The sequence below is a fragment of the Chiloscyllium plagiosum genome, unplaced genomic scaffold (genome assembly GCF_037043375.1).
Source record: "Chiloscyllium plagiosum isolate Xiang-an unplaced genomic scaffold, Cpla_swu_hap1 HiC_scaffold_13, whole genome shotgun sequence".
Lineage (NCBI taxonomy): Eukaryota > Metazoa > Chordata > Chondrichthyes > Orectolobiformes > Hemiscylliidae > Chiloscyllium > Chiloscyllium plagiosum.
Window position 1 is genome coordinate 76,058,704 of NW_028270151.1, and position 19,049 is coordinate 76,077,752.

General features: G+C 41.6%; 1 protein-coding gene across 1 annotated transcript in view; it reads right to left on the reverse strand.

The window, feature by feature from the left end:
* LOC122556295 (rho guanine nucleotide exchange factor 4-like) overlaps positions 1-19,049 on the reverse strand; it is a 108,905-nt gene that overhangs the window by 12,886 nt on the left and 76,970 nt on the right. The window contains exons 7-9 of the mRNA XM_087993920.1: positions 16,784-17,016; positions 14,411-14,540; positions 10,145-10,276 (exon numbers count right to left, since the gene is read on the reverse strand). Of these exons, the coding sequence (XP_087850046.1) occupies positions 10,145-10,276; positions 14,411-14,540; positions 16,784-17,016 (495 nt within the window). The remainder of the gene's footprint in view (positions 1-10,144; positions 10,277-14,410; positions 14,541-16,783; positions 17,017-19,049) is intronic.

A 19,049-nucleotide genomic window follows, 5' to 3' on the forward strand; every position in this document is an offset into this window, starting at 1 on the left:
GTGTTTACCATCCATATATTTAGCTGAGGCGTCAGCGGAGCCCACTTACTGAGTAGGCCCCCTGTTCTTCTTTGGCTGGCAGACGTTACACGGTGGTCTTTCCCCACTGCACCTTGGCGGCAGCTGCCCCAAGCTTTAGCGCATCCCTCAACATGTAGTCCTGGACCTTGGAATGTGCCAGTCCGCAACACTCAGCCAGGGTCAGCTTCTTCACCTGGAAGATCAACAGGTTTTGGACAGACCGAAGAGCGTCTTTGACCGAGTTGATGATCCTCCAAACACAGTTGATGTTCATCTTGGTGTGCGACCCGGGTAACAGACCGTAGAGCATGGAGTCCCGCGTCATGGAGCTGCTCGGGACGAACCTTGACAAACATCACTGCATTCTTCTCCAGACTTGCTTTGCGTAGGCACATTCCAGAAGGAGGTGTGTGACAGTCTCATCCCCCCCGCAATCGCTTCGAGGGCAGCTTGTGGTGCGGCAGAGATTCCAGGCGTACATAAAGGATCTCACAGGCAGAGCCCTTCTCACCACCAGCCAAGCCATGTCTTGGTGCTTGTTGGAAAGTTCTGGTGATGAGGCATTCTGCCAAATGACTGACAGTCTGCCCATTGAACCGCTCAACAGGATCCACCTCTCCTTTTCCCAAAAGGTCTCAAGGACACTACGTGCTGACCACTTCCTGATGGATTTGTAGTCAAAAGTGCTTCTATCATCAGCAGCATCTCCACTTCATGGGAATGGCAGAGTAAACCCTGCACTCAATTGCACGTCAACTATGCAGGCCCTTGCATGCGCTCAGTGTTCTTAGACATTGTGGATACCTACTCAAAGTACATCGAGTTCATTCAGCAGACACAAGGACAATGATAGAAAAACTGTGCACATCCTTTCCATTTTCGGACTCCTGAAAATGTTGGTCACAGATAATAGGCCATTGTTTACCAGCAGGGATTTTGAATATTTCCTAAGGTCCAATGGGTTTCAACATATAAGGACAATTCCGTACTGTGCATCATCCATTATGTGACAGAAGGAGCAGTCCAAACTTCAAAGGCAAGCCTAAAAAAAAGCCTACAGCTTCACTAGATACAAAACGGTCTCAGTTCCTATTTGATTATAGGACCACTGCTCATGCAAAATCAAGGATAGCTCCAACAGAGTTGCTAATGGAGAGAAGATTCCACACCAGTTAAAATCTGATCTTCCCAGACATAGGGGAGAGGGGGAAACAGCATGAGGAAGCCAGTGCCAAACTCCAGAGTCCATGAAGCAAAAGAGACAGTTTACTTCATGAAAGGAGATTTGTCGGAACTAGGGGATTAACTCTGCATGGATAAGAGGCATTGTCGCCATGAGGTCAAGTCCAGCGATGTATAAACTTTGAGTAGGGGCAACAGTCCTGACCATGTGAGAGTTTCAAACTCACAAATAGAGTGGGAGCAAAATGCACTCGGCTCCTCAACAGCCTTATTGACTGTTCCAGAACTCACGCTTTCTCCCCGTGCATCAAGCTTTGAGGATATGTAGAATCTGAAATGGACATGGCAGTGACGCCACCTCAACACCTTTGCCACCAATAAACATTGAACATTACAGCACAGTACAGGACCTTCGGCCCTCAATGTTGTGCCGATCTGTGAAACCAATCTGAAGCCCATCTATCCTACACTATTCCATTCTCGTCCATATGTCTATCCAATGACCACTTAAATTCCCGTAAAGTTCGTGAGCCTACTACTGTTGCAGGCAGTGCATTCCACCCCCCCCCCCTACTTCTCTCTGTATAAAGAACCTACTGCTGACATTTGTCCTATATCTATCACCCCTCAATTTGAAGCTATGCCACCTCGTGCTAGCTATCACCATCCAAGGAAAAAGGCTCTCACTGTCCATCCTATCTAACCCTCCGATTATCTGTATGTCTCAATTAAGTCATCAAACCAGTCCAGTTTACTCTCAACCTTCTTCTCTCTCACAAAAGCAGCCTCAAGTCCCTCAACATTCCTCATAAGACTTTCCCTCCATACCAGGCAACATCCTAGTAAATCTCCTACATAGAACATAGAACATAGAACAATACAGCACAGAACAGGCCCTTCGGCCCACGATGTTGTGCCGAACTTCTAACCTAGATTAAGTACCCATCCATGTACCTATCCAAATGCCGCTTAAAGGTCGCCAATGATTCCGACTCTACCACTCCCACGGGCAGCGCATTCCATGCCCCCACCACTCTCTGGGTAAAGAACCCACCCCTAACATCTCCCCTATACCTTCCACCCTTCACCTTAAATTTATGTCCCCTTGTAACACTCTGTTGTACCCGGGGAAAAAGTTTCTGACTGTCTACTCTATCTATTCCTCTGATCATCTTATAAACCTCTATCAAGTCACCCCTCATCCTTCGCCGTTCCAACGAGAAAAGGCCGAGAACTCTCAACCTATCCTCGTACGACTTCCTCTCCATTCCAGGCAACATCCTGGTAAATCTTCTCTGCACCCTCTCCAAAGCTTCCACATCTTTCCTAAAGTGAGGCGACCAGAACTGCACACAGTACTCCAACTGTGGCCTAACCAAAGTCCTGTACAGCTGCAACATCACTTCACGACTCTTGAATTCAATCCCTCTGCTAATGAACGATAATACTCCATAGGCCTTCTTACAAACTCTATCCACCTGAGTGGCAACCTTCAAAGATCTATGTACATAGACCCCAAGATCCCTCTGTTCCTCCACCTGACTAAGAACCCTACCATTAACCCTGTATTCCGCATTCTTATTTGTTCTTCCAAAATGGACAACCTCACACTTGGCAGGGTTGAACTCCATCTGCCACTCCTCAGCCCAGCTCCTCTGAATCCTTTCCAAAGCTTTCACATCCTTCCTATAATGCGGTGACCAGAACTGCACACAATACTCCAAGAGCAGTCACACCAGAGTTTTGTATAGCTGCAGCATGACTGCATGCTTCCAAAACTTGATCCCTCTACTAATAAAAGCTAACACACTATATCCCTTCTTAACAGCCATATCAACCTGGGTGGCATCTTTGAGGATCTACATACATGGACATCAAGATTTCTCTGCTCATCTACACTACCAAGAATCTTACCATTAGACCATCTGCCTTCCTGTTACTCCTTCCAAAGTGAATCACCTGACACTTTTTCTGCATTAAACTCCATTTGCCACCTCTCAGCCCAGCTCTGCAGCTTATCTATGTCCCTCTGTAACCTACAACATCCTTCTGCACTATCCACAACTGCACTGACCTTAGTGTCATCTGCAAGTTTACTAACTTATCCTTCTACACCCTCATCCAGGTTGTTTATAAAAATGACAACTGGCAGTGGACTCAAAACAGATCCTTGGGGTACATCACTAATAACTGAACTCCAGGATGAACATTTCCCATCAACTACCACTCTCTTTCTTCTTTCAGCTAGCCAATGACTGATCCAAACCACCAAATTGCCCTCAATCCCATGCCTCCGTATTTTGTGCAGTAGCCTACCATGGGGAACCTTATCAAATGCCTTACTGAAATCCACATACGCCACATTTGCAGCTTTACCCTCATCCACCTGTTCGGTCACCTTCTCAAAGAACTCAATAAGGTTTGTGAGACTTGATCTACCCTTCACAAAACCGTGCTGACTATCCCTAATCAACTTATTCCAAACGAGATGAGATAAATCCTATCTCTTATAACCTTTTCCAACACTTGACCCACAATCGAAGTAAGGCTCACTGGTGTATAATTACCAGGGTTGTCTCTACTCCCCTTCCTGAACAAGAGAACAACATTTGCTATCCTCTAGTCTTCTGGTACTATTCCTGTAGACAATGATGACATAAAGATCAAAGCCAAAGGCTTGGCAATATCCTCCCTGGCTTCCCAGAAAACCCTAGGATAGATCCCATTGTGGGTGGCATGGTGGCACCCATGCTGTTGCCTCACAGTGCCAGGGACCTGGTTTCAATTCCCACCTTGCGTGACTGTGTGGCGTTTGCACGTTCTCCCCATGTCTGTGTGGGTTTCCTCTGGGTGCTCTGATTTCTTCCCACAGTTCAAAGATGTGGAGGTTTGGTGAATTGGCCATGTTAAATTGCCCATAACATTAGGTGCATTAGTCAGGAGGTAAATATAGGGTAGAGGACTGGGTCTGGATGGGTTACTCTTTAGAGGGTTGGTGTGGACTTGTTAGGCTGAAGGGCCTGTTTCCATACTCAAAGTTTGTGAGAAGATTTGTAGCTTGGATGCTCGTTGTCTGAGTGTGTCTACAGATGCCTAAGGGAAAGACAACAGAACGAGGACATGCCGCAACCCAAAGGACTAGCCACACTACCATACATCAAGAACATCTCTGAAATGACAGCCAGACTACTGCGACCACTAGGACTTATAACAGCACACAAACCAACAGCCACTCTCAGACAACAACTCACCAGAACGAAGGACCCGATACCCAGCATGAGCAAAACTAATGTAGTGTACAAAATCCCATGCAAGGACTGCACAAAACACTATATAGGACAAACAGGAAGACAGCTAACGATCCGCATCCACGAACATCAACTAGCCACGAAACGACACGACCAGCTATCCCTAGTAGCCACACACGCAGACGACAAGCAACATGAATTTGACTGGAACAACACTACCATTATAGGGCAAGCGAAACAAAGAACAGCCAGGGAATTCCTAGAAGCATGGCACTCATCCACAAACTCCATCAACAAGCACATAGACCTGGACTCAATATACCGGCCACTACAGCGGACAGCTGAAACTGACAACCGGAAGCGGCAGGGACAGGCCACTATAAATGCCGGAGGAAACACCACAGAAGCGCTTCACAGGAGACTCCCAAGCACTGAGGATGTCACCTAGACAGGGGACGAAACGTTTGCAACAAAAACTTCCAGCTCGGCGAACAGAACCACAGCTGTTTCCATACTGTAGAAAATTTAATCTAATCCTATTTGGCCCAGGGGATTTATCTATTTTCGCACTTTCCAGAATTTCTAACACCTCTTCCTTGTGAACCTCAATCCCATCAAGTCTTATAGTCTGTTTCTCAGTATTCTCCTTGACAACATTGTCTTTTTCCAGTGTGAATACTGACAAAAAACATTCATTTAGCACTTCCTCTATCTCATCTGACTCCATGCACAACTTCCCACTACTGTCCTCGATTGGCCCTAATCTTACTCTCGTCATTCTTTTATCCCTTATATACCTAGAGAAAGCTTTAGGGTTTTCTCTGATCCTCTCCGCCAACAACTTCTCATGTTCCCTCCTTGCTCGTCTTAGATCTCCCTTTAGGTCTTTCCTGGCTACCTTCTAGCTCTCAATTACCCCAGCTGAGCCTTTACATCTCATCCAAACATAAGCCTTCTTCTTCCTCTTGACAAAAGATTCAACTTCTTTAGTAAACCACAGCTCCTGCACTTGACAACTTCCTCCCTGTCTGACAGGTACGTACTTAACAAGGACACACAGTAACTGTTCCTTGAATAAGCTCCACATTTCTATCATGCCCATTCCCTGCAGTTTCCTTTCCCATCCTACGCATCCTAAATCTTGTCTAATTGCATCGTACTTGTCTTTCCCCCAGCTGTAACTCTTCCCCTCTGGTGTATACCTATCCCTTTTGCAGCACTAAATTAAACATAACTGAATTGTGGTCACTATCACCAAAGTGTTCACCGACCTGGCCAGGTTCATTACCCAATACCAAAAACTGACCCATGTAAACTACTTGAACTATAGTCAATATTTGGGAAGTTGAAGTCCCCCATAACAACTGCCCTGTCACCCTCAGTCCTATCGAGAATCATCTTTGCTATCCTTTCCTCTAAATCTCTGGAACTATTTGGAGGCCTAGAAAACTCCCAAGAGGGTGACCTCTCCTTTCCTGTTTCTAATCTCAGCCCATACTACTTCAATTGATTAGACTTCAAACATCTTCTCTGCAGGCGTAATACTGTCCTTGACTAACAATGCCACACCCCTACTTCTTTTTCCATCTTCTCTGTTCTTACTGAAACATCTAAATCCCGGCACCTGCAACAACCATTCCTGTCCATGCTCTACCTGAAGAAGAGAATGATTTTTTTTCCGAGATGCTTCAAGAGCAAGCACAAGAAATGAGCTACTGTGCCTTACATGCAGTCCATATCAGAGGCCAAGTTGGAGGAATTTGACCCGGTGCCAAAACACGCCAGAAGAAGTCACAACAGAAAGAACCAGCCTATGTCCTCAGACTCAAATGGGGAGGGTTGTAGTGATGATAATGAGATCAGCCAGATGGACCTCACAGAATATGAGTTCCCTGATTGGGGCTGTTAATCTGGTCCAATTTGGGAGCCCTGGCTGATAGATGTAAACAGGAATGTCAGAGGTTCTGTTCATTCTGAGAGCTGGTTCTGAGGGAGCTGGATCAATGTCAAGGACTCCCCACATGTAAATAAGTGGTGACTCAGTGATGGGGTAGCAGCCGTTTAAAGTTATTTCAGGTGGGTTGGCAAGTGGGCATGTCAATGATGGAAGGGCACCCTAATTTATGTGTTCACATATCCATTTTCCCATCTGCAGATGGCCCTTAAAATTCAGTCTGTAGAATCTTATAGCATTAGAAGGAGAACATGTGGCCCGTTGGAAAACTAACTAATACAGCAGTTGCCACTCTACTGCTGTAAATTAACCATACTGCAAACATTTTTAGAATATATTTCTTTATTTGCTAAGTTACAAGTCAACCTGTTTCTACTACCCTTTCAGGCAGTCGTAATCTCAGTTAAACAATAACCAAATTAATCAGGTAACAGTGTGTTAAAGGGATGCTGTGGCTAAAGAGAAAATCTTAATGTCTCTTTGTAAGTGTTCTAAGTATTTATTATTTCAATGCCTTCCACCTCTGTAATTAATGACTTAATTAATATGCAATTAACACATATTACTGTGCATAAATAGACTTTCTCAACACTACCCCTGTCCTGTTCTGGGTTCCTGCTTTTCTCAACAGTGCCATATCAACATCCAATGCCTTTCACTATTTTGCATGCTTATATATGTCACATACATGGTAAGTTCTCAACTGAGTGAAAGCAAGTTTTTAATTTACATTAGTTGATGCTATTTCTGGCACTTTAGAGTAATTCCTCATTGTCACAACATTGTTGACATGTTTCTATCTGACATTGTGTGTTATGGCTAATTGTCTGAAAATATGATTCTAAGTGATTCGTGGCATCCAGATTTATTTGAGACGACATCTGTTCAGATTATCTTTCGCAAGAGTAATAATTTTCATGCTCCCCTTCCACAAAAATAAGAGTTTTAGTTTAGATACAGGTTGTTCTGCTATAATGTGCGTTTGTCAGCATGAATTGGCTATAACGCGATTGATGAATTGTGGACATTGTTTGGATAATGCAAACTTTCTACTGAATGAGCATAGAGATTTTCTATTAGCGATATTGTACAGCGCGATTCTCAATGGCGTGAGGTCACAGAAGAACACAACTGTCGCATTATAGCAGAATGAGCTGTATAAGGAAAATCCTTGTAATACAGATACAGAACTGGCTCAAAGGTAGAAGACAGAGGGTGGTGGTGGAGGGTTGTTTTTCAGACTGGAGGCCTGTGACCAGTGGAGTGCCACAAGGATCAGTGCTGGGTCCTCTACTTTTTGTCATTTACATAAATGATTTGGATGTGAGCATAAGAGGTACGCCAAATGACGCCAAATTTGGAGGTGTAGTGGACAGCAAAGAGGGTTACCTCAGATTACAACAGGATCTGGACCAGATGGGCTAATGGGCTGAGAAGTGGTAGATGGAGTTTAATTCAGATAATTGTGAGGTGCTGCATTTTGGGAAAGCAAATCTTAGCAGGACTTATACACTTAATGGTAAGGTCCGAGGGAGTGTTGCTGAACAAAGAGACCTTGGAGCACAGGTTCATAGCTCCTTGAAAGTGGAGTCGCAGGTAGATAGGATAGTGAAGAAGGCGTTTGGTATGTTTTTCTTTATTGGTCAGAGTATTGAGTACAGGAGTTGGGAGGTCATGTTGCGGCTGTACAGGACATTGGTTAGGCCACTGTTGGAATATTGCGTGCAATTCTGCTCTGCTTCCTATCGGAAAGATGTTGTGAAACTTGAAAGGGTTCAGAAAAGATTTACAAGGATGTTGCCAGGGTTGGAGGATTTGAGCTATAGGAAGAGGCTGAACAGGCTGGGGCTGTTTTCCCTGGAGCATCGGTGGCTGAGGAGTGACCTTATAGAGGTTTACAAAATTATGAGGGGCATGGATAGGATGAATAGGCAAAATCTTTTCCCTGGGGTCAGGGAGTCCAGAACTAGAGGGCATAGGTTTAGGGTGAAAGGGGAAAGATATAAAAGAGACCTAAGAGTCAACTTTTTCACGCAGAGGGTGGTACATGTATGGAATGAGCTGCCAGAGAAATTGGTGGAGGCTGGTACAATTGCAACATTTAAGAGGCATTTGGATGGGTATATGAATAGGAGGGGTTTGGAGGAATATGGGCCTGGTGCTGGCAGCTGGGACTAGATTGGGTTGGGATATCTGGTCGGCATGGACAGGTTGGACTGAAGGGTCTGTTTCCATGCTGTACATCTCTATGACTCTATGACTTCCCAATTCCTTTTCTCAAATACTTTGCTGTTTGCTTTTTCATGAAAAAAGTGTTTTTCTTGATTTCTATGATTTCAAATGTCACAGATGTTTACAATATCCATCTCGGGGGTGTCCAATGTAATAATGACACGGCATAATTGGCTGTTCTCACCATCAATGGGAGCACCATTGTTCAGGAGCAGTGGATAGTGTATAATCTGAAGACTTCCTAATGAGATTCGAGGGTATAGTTTGGAACTTCTTTTGAGACTTACTGCGTTGAATTTTCTCATCTTTCATCGAAAGTTTACTATTCGTTCCTTTGAGATAGTCCACTTGAGATTAAAGAGGCATAGCTGATTTTTTGGAGTCTATTAGGACCTCAACACTCCTGCCCTATCGGTGGCTCAGTGGTTAGCACTGCTGCCTCGCAGCACCAGGCACCCGGGTTCAATTCTAGTCTCAAGTGACTGTGTGGAGTTTGCACATTCTCCCCGTGTCTGCATGGGTTTCCTCCAGATACTCTGATTTCCTCCCACAGTCCAAAGGTGTGCAGGTTAGGGTGAATTAGCCATGCTCGATTGTCTCTAGTGTTCAGGGATGTGTAGGTTAGTCAGGGGTAAATATAGGGTAGGGGAATGGGTCTGGGAGGGTTACTCTTAGGAGGGTCGGTGTGGACTTGTTGGGCCGAAGGGCATGTTTCCATGCTGTAGGGATTCTACCCAACCCAACACAATCTAACTGCCACTGCCACCTTTACCACCCTCATCAACTAATTTCCCACCTCAAATACTTCAATGAGAGAGGCAGGCAAAACTGGAGCTTTTGATTGGGAGAACTAGATAGAGAGTTGTAATCTCTTTACACAGAGTGTAAAGGAGGCCAGAGGATAAATTCCCATCATTGGATGTTTGCTCATCATTCCTACCCCCTTATGTAACTGCATTTGAATAAGGCTTTTCTGGTGATTGACCAACTTTGATGTTCATTCACGTCAACCCAGCTTCTTTACCTTCTGCCTAGCTCAGCACTGTTTACCTTAACCTTTATGGGGATTGCCTGCAGAGAAGCATATTCCTGGTGACCAATGCTCCCTGTGAGCTGTACAGCCATGCAACTGCTTGGAAATCCACCACATTATCCTTCAACATATGAATGCCACTCTTGATTAAGTATACCATGCACAAAACTCAGAGGTCCACGCAGGAACAACTAAAATGAGTGGAAACATTGCTGGTGACCCATTGTCCAAATTCTAATTACCAGCATCAACAGCCTAAAGCTTCATTGTAGGATGTGTATTTTTATGCTATAAAAATGTTTTGCAAACTAACACAAATAACATGCAGATGACAAGAAAAAGTGAACCACATTTGCATCCCTAAAAACTCAAAATCTTCTAAACCCCTCTACAAATTTTTATGATTATTCATAAGTAACACTGATGGACAGAATTTGTTCTTAAGCAAAGATTATTGCCTGGCTGTGATTTTACCTTCTTACATAAGATTGCTTGATGGTCGAAGAGGAAGACTATCATGTCTTTGCTCTTGCCTTGTGGCTTCATGATCACAATTAATTCACCACTTTGGATTAGTTCAGAGCTACGTTCCAAAAGATCTTCTCCCTAACAGAAAGAAATCTATGAGGACCACTTTCCCATAATAGTTAGCACACAACATGTCATTTTACATTGAAGAATAGAGACTGAATCAACCAAAGGTTTCAACTAAATGCATATTATACAGAAGAAAGTTTGTAAAATGATTTTGGATTATTTGTATTTTTTTTCAAAATATTAGGGTCTAAATTCAAGGATATATTGTCAATGTTAACTCAAGTGCTGACATAAAGTCTTACAAGTCATGAATGTGAGGTATGAATTGCATCTCTGTCTCTCTCAGGCTTTTTCCTCTGGATGAAATGGTTGTTGGCAATCACCAACAATTTTACCATCATTGCTAAGTAAAAAGTGAAGCATTAATTGAAAAATAAGGAGCCAATGTGAATGTGTGAGAAAGTGATTGATGGCTGAGGAAAATACGGATGCCTGAGGTTGCAATGTTTTGGTATTTATGAAGAAGGAAAGCAATGTAATAATTAATTAAACAGGTGTCAAAAGCATGGCTAAGAATTTCAGTGGCACAGTGATCAAAGGTAGAGAATATTTAATACCATTAGGCTTTCTTGACGATATTCAAGCTCCAGTGGGATACCAAGGTTAACATCTCTTTATTTACTCTGGGGGAGTGGTAGGAGAGGGAATTGAAGCATCGACAATTGATCACAGTTTGTGTTAATGGCCTAAAACAAAGCTTTGATATTCCCAGTGTTAAAACTTGAAGGATGTTGTGACACATCCATGTTTTGATCTCAGTAAGACAGTCTGATGACATGGTGTCAGTTACCAGATTAGGAGACATAGTGGAGGAATAGAACTAAAGTGAAATAACAAATTAGGTAAAGAAACAGGTCGATAGAAGTAAAGTGACAGACATTGAAAGGGATATTTCAACAAACACAGATCGCATTCATTCCAACAAGAAAGAAAAAGTCCAAGGAAAGGACCCACTATCCATGGTTAAATAAAACATTTAAAAGTAATACCAAGCCAGAAGAAAAAGCATGTAATTATGCATAGAACTGTGGCCAGTCAGAAGATTGGGCAGTTTATTTTAAAATAAACAATTGGCTAAAAAGTTATGAAAGCACATCAGTGTAAAAAACACTTAGTAATAGTTACTTCAAATACTTAATAAAGAACAGTTAATAGAATGAATGGGGCTCCTATAAAAAAGTGAGTTTGATAAATTTATAATGGAAAATGAGGAAATAGGAAATGAATTGAGCAGATATTTTGAACTAGCTTTCACAATAGAGGACCTAGCAACATCGCAGAAATAGCTATAAACAGGAAATGGAATGGAAGGAGGAACTCAAAAAAAATTAGAGTCATTGGGGTACTGAGAAAGTAGTTGAGTCTGCAAGGTTAAAATATCCCCCAGGACCCTGATGGACTTCATCCTAGGTATTAAAAGAAGTGACTAGTTAGACAGTTAATGCAATGGTAATTTTTTAATGACCTGGATTTTGGGATAATTCCATTAGAACGGGAAATAGGAAGTATAAGTCCTTTATTGAAAAAGGAGGAAGGCAGAAAGGAGAAAACTACAAGCCAATAGTTGAACATCTGTCAAAAGGAAAAAGGAGAATCATTCAATCTACCATACATAGACTTCCAGAAGGCATTTTATAAGGTGCTACATCAAAGGTCGTTGTAGAAAGTAAAAGCTCATGGTGTAAAGATAACATTTGGTATGGATAGGAAATTCTCTGGCTAATAGGTGCCGAGAGTATGTGTAAATGGGACATTTTCTGGTTGACAAATTGTGCCACATTCCAGTGCTATGGCCTCAACATATTTCCATTTCTATGAGTGATTTGGATGAAAGGACAGGGAATGAGGACAGAAGAACACCTCATCTTCTGCCTTGGGACCCTCCAACCACACGGCATTAATGTCGACTTCACCAGTTTCATCATCTCCCCTCCCCCCACCTTATCCAAGATCCAACCCTCCAACTCAGCACCATCCTCTTGAACTGTCCGACCTGTCCATTTTCCTTCCCACCAATCTGCTCCTCCCTCCCCTCTGACCTATCACCATTACCCCCCACCTGCATCTCCCTCTCGCCTTCCCAACTACCTTCTTTATCTCTCAGCCCCCTTGCCCCCCAACATTGCATTCCTGATGAAGGGTTTATGCCCGAAATGTCGATTCTCCTGCTCTTTGGATGCTGCCTGACCTGCTGTGCTTTTCCAGTGCCAATAACACAACAATAAATGGGAAAGGTATGAAGACAACATCAGGACGCTGCAAAAGGGTGTGGTTAACTGAATCGGTAAAGGTGTGGCAAATGAAGCATATTGTAGGGAAATGCGAAACTGTCCATTTTGGCAGGAAGAATAAGAAATAAACATATTACGTATGAGAGATAAGAGATTGCAGAGCTCTAGAATGCAGAGATGTCTGGACATCCTAGTGTGAAAATCATATGAAGATACAGAAGGTATTAAGTAAAGCTAGTAGAATGGTATTTATTGTAAGGGGTGTTGAATACAAAAATAGATGTGTTGCTTCACTTATATAGGTCATTCTTGAGAACATATCTAGAGTTCTGTGCAATGTATTGATCTTTTTTAAGGAAGAAGGTAAATGTGTTGAAAACACTTCAGTGAGCATTTATTAGATTAATATCTGGAATAGGCAAACTGTCTTGTGAGGGGAAGTTGGTTTGTATCTGCTGGCATTTAGAAGAATAGGAAATGCTTTATTCAAGGCAAAGTGGTTCCAGAGAAGTCTTCAAAAGGTGCATGTGGAAAATATGTTTACAGGATCTAGTTGGCTGATGGATGCGTCATAATTATCTTAAAATTTACAGTCTTCAGATCTGTGGGAATTAAGATAGTGACTACAACAGTAGTAAAAATAGGTAGAAGCTGATGTGTGGTTTGGTGGGAATAGGATATGATAGGCAGAACTGAGACGATAACTAAGTAGGTTCTCTTGTGACAGGTAGATATATGTAACATTGAAGAATGGTAAGTTTGCAAATTAATGAGAGATCTAATGTAAGGGTTTTGTGAGTATGGGAAGACAAAGCAATGTGGTTGGTATTAGATGGTGAAGAAGACTTTTCAATGATTAGAGTTTGGGGGTGATTGACTGAGTCACTCTGCATCTGTGTAAATAATCTTTTGTAATAGTGAGAGTGACTGTCGGAGGTAAAAGAAATGAAAGGGGAGGGGATTGGTTGAAGTTAATAAATGTTTGCAACGACGATTGATGTTGAGGTACATGATGGATGTCAGGGTTACCAAGTTGACATGAGCCTTCATAGGAACGTGGAATGGAGTTTACAAGGTTGACTAAAGGGATAGTTAGCAAAAGGTGCTGAAAGGTATGATATGGTGATAGTTATAATTTTGTGACTGGTGTCACATTGGAATGGTAAATGTTGGAAGGTACACTGATTCAGTATGCTTGAGGATAAGAATAAAAAATGGGACACATGCCATGTTTAAGTGATGATTAGTATAACAATAGTTCTTCCTTTGGTAAGTTTGTGTATTTGCAAAGGTTTTATTCAGTTTGTCAAGATGGAGGGAAGCAGTCAATAGGAGCAAAGGTGAAGGCCTTGAAAGAGTTGAGTAGGATAGGGAAAAGTTAGAGGTGACTCTGAGGAATGTGCTGGATGAGATTTTCACTCGGAGTAACAGAGATTGTGAGAGTCAAGTGCCATTTTCCAAAACAAATGATAGCGAAAGGCAACAGAAGACAGGGGATCATTGGGAAGGTTTTAATTCTTAGGTGGTGCTAACAAGGATGGTACATATAAGGAGCAATCGGGGCAGCTATATTATCTGAGCGAAGGCATTGATTGATTGATGTTAAGCAAGTGGTAAGCAAGTGAATGATGAACATGCAGTTTTTAGTCCTTGATTCAGTCAGGACTGAAAAAAATTGAAGAAGTGTTATTACAGATTATGAAATTAGATTAATGTAGATTCATGTATAAAATGATATTGATTAATGTGCACAATAATCTCAATGAGAATGAAAATAAATGCATTCATATAGTATTAGTTATATACTAATTTATAAAAGGGAAATAACAAAATTAATCTTACTCAAGAGAAGGGATTAAAAAGTAAAGAAGATTAGGAGGAGTAAGATTTATTGACTCATCCCAGTTAGTACCTTCCAATTCATAACGGTATTCTGCCACCTCGGGAGCTTATCAAGATTTTCAATTCGTCTCTTGCGTTCATTAATCACATTGGCAATATTCTTCATTGCTGTTGTGGCAGAACCTACGTTTTTGTAATCCCTCAATGAATGGAGAAGTGACAATTAGTATATTGTATGTCTCAGATGTTGAAAGTATTTTTATATTTATGGATAATGTGAAAAAATGGACGATATTGAACTGTTTGGACACTTTCTGATGTCACATCTTTTCAGAAATGAAGTCTACCTTTTAATATGGGCAGTGATCTACCTGCTGATTACTGAACTTTCAGCTAGTTAAGAGTTGGGTGTTGATGCCCTAATTGCTGGAAAGCTCAGCTTTGTAAAAATATACTTTGGGGGCCTATATGCAGGTGATTGCCTCACAAAGCTTTTCTGTTTTCAGAGACTTAGACCTAGAAAGAAAGAAAACTTCAGAAGCTGCAAATCCTTTTCTGTCTCTCTAAATTGAAGTTCATAGAAATCTGAGAAAAGTTTCTAAATATCAGTACTTCTGAATACTTTATAAACACTGAAAAACTGAACTGTGACCACTTTCCAAAGGTATGGACCCAGCTTGATTTCATTTTGGAACTGAAGACCTTCATCAGTCAATAACTATCAAGCATTTGCTATCGATGACAAGAAACCTAATGGACTCTCAGAATTCATCAAATTCTATCCTTCGTTTTTGGACCTATGACCAACAGAGGTTTACTTTTGACCCTTTTTCACATTAAATTAACTGCAGAGTCTGTGGTCTTTTGTGTTGTGTGTCTGTATGAGATTAAAAGGGGATATAATTCTAATCCCAAATTATAACTTAGATATTAACCATTGTTTATACTTGCTTTTAGAGATAGGTTTTGCTTTTTAATAAACAGATTATTTTGAGTTCCTTTTAAAAGCCATATGAAAGTCACTTTTATCCTGGATAGTAGTACAAAAGGACAAAAAAAAATTGGCAGCTGTTTTGGTGATTGAATCAAAGCTTTTATCCAAATGGTGAGCCCGAGAATTGTGGGGCTTGATTGTTATAACCATTTTGAAAAACAAATTGAGTGACAACAGTGAGGTAGACAATTACCTTTACATCTACTGCACAACAATGCCCGGAATATTGAGAAACTAAACAAAGCAGTGTCAAATTTGAACAATTTAGTTTGGACTTGCGTTGGCAGATCATGGGAATTGGCACTGGTGTAACACTTCCAGTCTTTGGAATAGTATAAATCATGTTGTTCAGTACAATGAAGATTGTCATCAATGTACAGCATTTGATTTTTTTAAAACTTTGCTTTGATAAAATCTGCTTGGTTCAATTGAAGACGTAGGAGAAAGTGAGGTCTGCAGATGCTGGAGATAAGAGCTGAAAATGTGTTGCTGGAAAAGCGCAGCAGGTCAGGCAGCATCCAGGGAACAGGAGAATGGACATTTCGGGCATAAGCCCTGAAGAAGGGCTTATGCCCGAAACGTCGATTATCCTGTTCCCTGGATGCTGGCTGACCTGCTGCGCTTTTCCAGCAACACATTTTCAGCTCAATTGAAGACGTAAGTGATCAGGAATGCCAACATTGCTTTGCTGAATGCATTCAATGATTGCGATCAGTTCATATTTGTTAAATAAAGCCTGAGCTACAGTAGACAATCCAGTCACTTCAAAGGTAAAGGCATGATTTTTGGTATTTGTCATTTTTTAAAATTCATTGCCGAGGTAATAATAAAAGCCACTGATCAAATGAATCTTTATTAATCAGTTGATCTACAGGTTCAAAGCTGTGAGAATGGTAAGCACAAGCCAAACATGATTTTGAGCCTGTTGCTTTGAAATGAACAGGTCTGGCCTGTCAGATAATGGTAAATCCCATTATATTAATGCATTATGCACATTGTCAGTGATGACTGTTGATGAGTATATTTAGAACCAGAAACGAGCTTGTATTGCTCTGTGAATGCTCTCTCCTACCCCCTCATGTGAATAGTCAATAAGAGATTGTTGCTCACCAGCATGAGGATAGATTTGCCTTTTTTTTAACAACCTCAGCATAATCTCTTTCTGTGGCCTGCACTGTCTCTCATCCATTGGTCATCTCTGAGAGCACCTTGACCTTAAAGGATGAGATCATATATGATTGTGTGGTAAAAATGGAACATCTTACTGTTCCTTTTTAGAAGTTCCATCCAATGTTGTGAAAATAAGCAAAATAATAGGACAGATTTAAATGATCATTCATAAAATTGGATTGAGAATCAAAAATCTAGCTATTAGATTGAATACCAATTGATTACATGGGACTATTCCTTCTGCTGTGATAATAGACTAATGAGCATTTTGATGCTTACATGTGACAGGATTCGGTGGCCTTTTGTAGCTCCATCAGCTGCAATGGGTATTTACAGATTTTCTGCACTGGCATTATCAGAAAGGCATCCAGTGAAAGGTTCAGCATGTGCTGGTGCAGTCGGCAGGTCTCAAAAAATAAGGCATAATCTTGTATCTTCAGGAGTTTACTGACTTCTGAGGCAGCATAAGGGTGGTTGTTGCAGTAATCAGAATAGATCAGGAAACCTTGAGCCTGCAAAGCCAAGAAGAAAGTAACAAACCAAGGCAAGCTCAATTAAAGGAAAAATCTTAGTTGTTTGCATTTAGTATTGAGATAAACTAAGTGTGAACGAAATGCAATCTTGCTGTACACTACAAAGTTGGTTACATAGTGTAATTTGGCCTTCACTGCATATACTTCGTACTTTCTGATGTCTCTGAGAGATTCTTAAAATTGATACATTTTGATGTGTTTGATCAAACCGAAGCAGTAAGAATAGAGTATATTTAAATTTTTGCTTTTCTTTTCAACTTACAGAGATCAAAGTCTTGACAATATTATTTTACCAAGGGTTTCATATAAGCTATAAGCTCCTAGCTATTTCCAGCAGCAACTCCTGTCACTTAAATTGAGTTAAATTTTAAAACTGAGGTGAGCAGACAGTGAGATGTAAGTCAGCCGTTCTGTGTCATACATGATTTACATTTCCTTATTGTCTTGTTTTGAGTGAGACAAAACCCTATACTTTTTATTTACTGTTAAGATGGAATTTACAATGAATAAAAGTAAAGCCAATTTCTCACATTATTGTTCCGTATATGTGACTGATTGGAAACTTCTAAGCAAAGAAAAGTAAGTTTTGTTAGCGACTCCCTGAAACTGTACTTGATCAAACATGGCATTATGGAACCCAAGCAAAACTGGAGTAAATAGAAACGCTCTGCTGTTGGGAGTTATATCTGCCATGTAGGAAGACGCTTGTGGTGGTTGGAGGTCAGTCACCTCAGCTCCAGTACACCTCTGCAGGAGTTGGTCAGGTGAGTGTCTTACGCCAAATCATCTGCAGTTGTTTCATCAATGCCCACCCCCCTATCATAAGGTCAGAAGTGAGGGTGTTCACTGATGGTTGCACAACTTTTAGCATTACTCATGACTCCTTAGGTTCTGGAGTTTGTTGAAATATTCCCATTTGTCTGGATGAGTACAGCTCCAATAAGACACAAGAAGCAAATTAGATTAGATTTTAGATTAGATTACAGTGTAGAAACAGGCCCTTCGGCCCAACAAGTCCACACCGACCCACCGAAGCGAAACCCACCCATACCCCTACATTTACCCTTTACCTAACACTACGGGCAATTTAGTATGGCCAATTCACCTGACCCTGCACATCTTTGTGATGTGGGAGGAAACCGGAGCACCTGGAGGAAACCCACGCAGACACGGGGAGAACGTGCAAACTCCACACAGTCAGTCGCCTGAGGCGGGAATTGAACCCGGGTCTCTGGCGCTGTGAGGCAGCAGTGCTAACCACTGTGCCACCGTGCCGCCCAGCAAGACCTGAGCAATATCCATGTTTGGACTGACAATGACAATAAGCATTCATGCCATACAAATGCCAGCCAGTGACCATCTCCAATAAGTGATGATCTAATCTTGACATTACCTTCATTGAATCACTCACTATCAATATCTGAGAGTTACCACTGACCAGAAAGTGAACTGGACTAGCCTTATAAATATCATGGCTTCAAGAGCAAGTCAGAGGATAGGAATCTTGCTTCAAGTAACTCACCTCCTGACTTCCCACATCCTATCCACCATTTACAATGCACAATTCAGGAGTATGTTGAAATATTCCCACTTGCCTGGATGTGTGCAGCTCCAACAAGACACGAGAAGCTTGACACCATTCAGAGCAAAGAAGCCTGCTTCATTGGTGCAATATCTAAACATTCAGTGCCTCTGCTACCAATATCAGTAGTAACTACGAAGATGCACTGCAGAAAGTCACTAAGGATAACAACATCATCATCTGCAAGTTCCCCTCTAAGCCATTCACCATCCTGATATGGAAGTACATCACTGTTCCTTCAGTGTTGTTGGGTCAACATCCTGGAGCTCCATTCCTAACAGCATTGTATGTGTACCTCAAAGCAAATCGGCTGTGATGGTTCAAGAAAGTAGGTCACCACCACTTTCTCAAGGACAATTAAGGATGTATAACAAATGCTCTCCCAGCAAGCAATGCCCACATTCCATGAGTGAATTAAAAGCATGGAATA